The sequence below is a fragment of the Plectropomus leopardus genome, unplaced genomic scaffold, assembly GCF_008729295.1.
Source record: "Plectropomus leopardus isolate mb unplaced genomic scaffold, YSFRI_Pleo_2.0 unplaced_scaffold5054, whole genome shotgun sequence".
Classification (NCBI taxonomy): Eukaryota; Metazoa; Chordata; class Actinopteri; order Perciformes; family Serranidae; genus Plectropomus; species Plectropomus leopardus.
Window position 1 is genome coordinate 1 of NW_024655479.1, and position 5,280 is coordinate 5,280.

The 5,280-nt window shown below is 40.7% G+C and overlaps 1 protein-coding gene across 1 annotated transcript; it reads left to right on the forward strand.

The window, feature by feature from the left end:
- Positions 1-385: 385 nt before the first annotated feature.
- On the forward strand, positions 386-5,271 carry LOC121939552 (ornithine decarboxylase-like; the record flags this gene model as incomplete). Its single annotated transcript, XM_042482559.1, has 6 exons — positions 386-441; positions 1,501-1,640; positions 3,957-4,078; positions 4,531-4,704; positions 4,794-4,966; positions 5,055-5,271. Coding segments are annotated over exons 1-6 (882 nt in total), but the record flags the coding sequence as incomplete, so codon positions are not given.
- Positions 5,272-5,280: the final 9 nt, after the last annotated feature.

Consider the following 5,280-nt stretch of genomic DNA (forward strand, 5'->3'; position numbering starts at 1 on the left):
GTTCTCTTTGGTGGCTCCTGTGGCAATAAGCAGTAATTGCAGTGTTTATGTTACAGATAAAGGCTTTGAATCGGGCTGGTGATTTTATTTGTACCAGCTCTTTTTATGTTCTGCCAGACAGCAGGATCCACTGGAACAACTGAAAATTAACTGAAATAAATTAGAAGTAAAATGGGATCAAGAACGAAACCTTGAGGAATGCCTCATGTAATTATATAATGGTGATGAGACAGAGTTTTTGTATTCGTGTTTCCAGTATAAGATGATTGTTATCTGGACCTGTTACTGCCAACAAAAGACCATCTCTGTCCCACGCTTATTGACAGCTGTCCTTTTCTGCCTGGCAGAGAACTGTATTCATACACATGGGAAGTTGGTCCTCACAATGGATGTCTGTGAGGACAATAAAGTGAAAGTCTGTACAAGCTACCAGAGACGAAGGTCAGTGTCCTCTAATTATTCTTAGGAACAATACACATTGATCAGTTTCATTGTAAATCTGTCATTAAGACAACTAACAAAGCAAGCGACCTGTCGACCTGGAATCTGAGATTGTAAAACATCAACAGCTGAACAGGATAAACAGCTCAGAGTAAGTCAGTGTCGTGCAAAAGCAGGACATGTAAAATGCAGACAGTGAATACAAAATCATGTTAAGCAGATAATCTGCAGTTAAAACACAAAAACGTAAAAATCACATTACAGAGGACAGAACAAGCAGATGTTCAGCACCGTTTAGAAATGTGTGCAGTCAAGGAGCCTATTTCGTAGGTCATCTGCATAAACCGCTAACTAACCAGAAATACCCAAATCTCGTCTTCTTCACAGTTTATGCTCAACACTGCAGTTGTTTTTTTTAGCCAAATCAAAACACTTTCTGAGCTCACTGCACCATCTCGATATTATAGTGTTTGTTATATCTCAGGAGCAAACAGGGAGACATTTGGTCACATGCTGAATTGATCACATTAATCCTGACTGTGCTATTTCTAGAGATCTTGTGTGTGTGAAGTGTTCACGTTTTCACTAACACCGATGAAAACAGCAAGTGCAACATGACTGGTGCACAGAGGCGGACAACCACATGGTGATGTTTCTGGTTCTGTCCGAGTTTAAGTATTTTCAACCAAACTTCAGGGTGCTGCAAAAACGTGAGATGCATAGAGCAGAAAAATACAAGGCGCAAAATGTTCACTTTCATAGAAGTCAATGACAAAAAGCCACCCAGTCTGCTGAAGAGCGCTCTGTCTGATCGAGGCCTCACACTACAGGAGCCAGAGTGTCCCAACATGGAGCTCACTGAGCCAAAACAAATCTAAAAAATAATTGATTTTCAGAGCAGATACTACTGTAGCGGACATAAATACGCAATTCAAATTCGACAGCATTTAACTTCAGCCTTTAGGGCACTAAAAAAGGGAGCAGTATTTAATTTTAGTGTGCACAGTGCTGTTTAGCAAGTTTCTTTCAATTGAACTTTGACCTTAATGTTGATTGCAGAGAAGAGGAGGACCAGCAGCCAGATCCTCCTGCTGCCTGCTGTGTGTCTATGAAGACTGACGGGTCCAGAGAAGAGCCGCCTTGTGTTAGCAGCAGGCCAGTACCGGCGGACTCAGGGGTGATTAGAGAAGTGGAAACAGGTGAACATATGTATGATGAAGTCTGAGGGCGTCTGCTGGACAGGTACAGAAGGGCGACTAATATACCGCTTTCCCACCAAAATTAGCATTTTTAAACTCGTTAAAAATAGGCTATCAAGTCCATTTTTAATGACAGTGAACTCACTGCTGCACCACACGAGTCTGTCTTTTCGCAGCTTTTGTGTATGGGTTGTTGTATGACCCTAAATTACATTATTATTAAGTAAGTTGTGGGTGATTTGGGTTCCCAGAGGCTTTAAACTAGTTTAGCACAGTTTCTTTGAGGCCAGTTAAAGGACATGTGCCAGTTTCTGTGGTAGGATGTGGATGTTTGTGCTAAATGCAACACAAAGACCAAATAAGACAAGTTCAGAGCCAAGTCCTTTGTCTGACGCAACCAGGTCATTTGTATTTTTTTACCAGGGCTTTCTTTGTGCTATGATCCCCTCTAAACCGTGGTGGAAAGTCTTGAAATAGACTATTGTCTTGAAGAAAGTCCCATAGCTGATCAGCGAGTACTTTCTCAAGGATCTTGAAGAGATAGTTAAGATAAAGTTACGTTCCAGGACAGCAAGATGGGAAACTTTTGTTTGCTATACCGGGTCAAGCCAGATTGTCATTATGAGCGGTGCCCGATTATAACAACCTGTTCTAGCTGAAACCTCTGATTTATTACATGTGAAATGCACCATATCCTACACTTTGAAATGGGTGTGTGTGTGTGTTTGGCTTTACCTGGTCTCACCTGTTAACAGCACCTTTTGCATATTCACTGAAAAGAAGGATTAACCCTCCATTGGCCAACTCTTTATCCTAAAACAACATACCTATTAGATAGCCATTTAATTGATGGATCAGATGAAAGTGTTTGAGTCTCATATATTCCCACGACCTCACAGAATCACCTCAAGTGACCAAAAAACAGTTCAGCACAACGTGTAAGGTCACGTATATTTGTATTTGGTAGTTAAGTTACACTAATATCCACAAAACATGCTTTTTTCTGTGCAACAATGGGTAATTTCTACCCTATTTTAAGGAATGTATTAGCTCTTTATTTGCTGTATGTGCCTTATATTTTATCGGTTTGTGTCATTCTTTACATTTTGAATACTTGTTACTGTTCTCAAAAGTAGCACTTTCACATTTTGTTATAAAATGACAATAAAGGCTTTCCGTTCTAATCTATTCTATATTTTATACCTGTCATATTTATAACTGTATTTGTTCATTTATTTTTGTAAACATACCTGGTAAATGAACTTGATGTAAAACGTAGTTTTTGAACTGTGTTTGAAGGTAAAAAAACGATGTCCCGAGCCGCTGTGATGACCTGTTTGGGTCACTCGAGGTGATTCTGTTGTTGTGAACGAATGAAGCACGAACACTTTAATCTGATCCATTGATGCGGGCTATCCTGAATGTATGTGGTATTGTTTCGTGATGAAGAGTTAGGAGTGGGAGAGGTAATCCTTCTTTGCACTAAATAGGGAGAAGGTGTTGTTCACAGGTGAGGACAGGTGAAGCACGCCTGGTGGAGCCATTTTGATTTCTTTCATTGTATTTTCTGGCTGTGCTGTGTGTGCACTGTGACCGCTGCATTGTCTTTTTTAGTGGTAGTATATTATTTCTGTAAATATGATAAATAAGTACTGACAAATTGCAAAAATGCACTGATGGGAACCAAGAAAAGAGTTTCTCTGCACTTGCTCCCAATAAAATCCATAATTAAATCTAAAATCCTCCTCTTCACTTACAGAGCTGTAATTGGTCAGTCCTAAACCTAATGCTGACTGCGACAGGAAGAGCTCAAGTCATTGCTTTCCTTATAATAACCAAAATGCTGCACCAACCAGAGTAAGCAGCCTCTGTGTCTCTGGCAAATTGTCTAACACCTGATCTGTGTGTCTCAGTGTGACGACCTCTCAGTGGGCGGGGAAAAATCGGGACTGACCAAATAAAATCAGCGCGTTCTTATGAGTGGTAGTTGGAAGAGTGTTGGTATTTGCTGTCAAACCCACATCCAGTTATTTTTCACAGAAACTCTTCAGACTTTCTCTGTTTGAAAGTTGAGATTTTCAGGGTTGCATCACAATGAAGAAGCATCTGTGCCGTGGTAAGATAAAAAAAAGACCTTCAGCGATGATATATGTGATGTAATGTGAGGGAAATGTGTCTACCTGCCTATATTTTAGGACTGCTCACATGGCAAAATGTAGATATATCATTATTAAACAAAAGGAAATTTTATTGTGAAATGGACATGTGTTTATTAACTTTACACTTTTGTCTTTTCCTGCTTGTCATCTGTTGCAGGAGCAGCAACTTCAAATGCATCAGTGGTTTTGTCTCCTGAGAACTGGGACATTGACATTTTAGACAAAGGAAGGACCGTCAGTGATTTCATAGACAGTAAAATAAAAGAGCTCAGTTCAGTGGTGAGTATCAGAGAGTTGATGCTAATTTTAGGTCACAGTTTTTCCACTTGGTTCAAAGGGCTTCCAAAATTATTAAAGAGACAAACATACAACGTGGCTTGACAGCGCTTTTCTTCATTTTATTGGCCGTCTAAACTAACTGACTGGTTAACTTCACTATTAAAAACGACCAAAAACGTAATATACAAAAACAAATGGTAACGAAATTAACAATATGTACAATGCAAACCGTGAAAGGTGCAGAAACTAACTCGAGGATGAAAAAGAGTTTTGATCACTACGGAGGCAAATATTACTGAAGAGATGACAAAGTAAACACAGATGAAATTCATAAAACAGATATACATCACAGCACATTGTGGAAGGAGAGGACTGTGTGGTAGATTTGTTGACAGGTGAGATTCTTGAGATTTGCATTTTCAGAAATAAAATGTTAACTTTGCTTTATTCAGGACATCGAGGAGCCGTTCCATGTGGCAGATCTAGACAGCATACTGAGGAGGCACCACAGGTGGGTGACTAACCTGCCTCGAGTCAAGCCTTTCTATGCAGTCAAGTGCAACAACACAGCAGCAGTTCTGAAGATGATGACTGTTTTGGACACTGGTTTCGACTGTGCCAGCAAGGTATTTCAAAGATGATCCGGCTGTGTTTGCTCTGTTCCAGAGAAATGTTGTTTCCTCCTCAGTCTGAAACATGTTTCGGTCTCACTCAGGGTGAGATCCAGAAGATACTGTCCCTGGGAGTGTCGCCTAATAAAATCATTTACGCACATACAACCAAACCGATGTCTCACCTCAGATATGCCTGTGCTCATGGAGTAGATGTGATGACTTTTGATAATGAGGATGAACTCCTAAAAGTTTCTCTCTGTCACCCCAAAGCCAAGTAAGAGACCAGCTACTAATAGTTTTTGCTTCTTTATTGAGCGCAGGTTCTTGTTAGCGTGTTGATTAATACTTTTGCATCTTTCCAGACTGGTACTCCGCATCGCAGTGGATGACTCCAAATCGCTGGTTAGACTGAATTCAAAGTTTGGAGCCAGACTGGTGTCAGTCGGTAAGCTGCTGGAACGTGCTGGAGAGCTCGGCGTGGAGGTCATTGGGGTCAGCTTTCATGTCGGCAGCGGCTGCTATGAGGGTTCGGCGTTCAGGCAGGCCATAGTAGATGCACGCCATGTCTTTGACGTTGGGGTAAGTCAT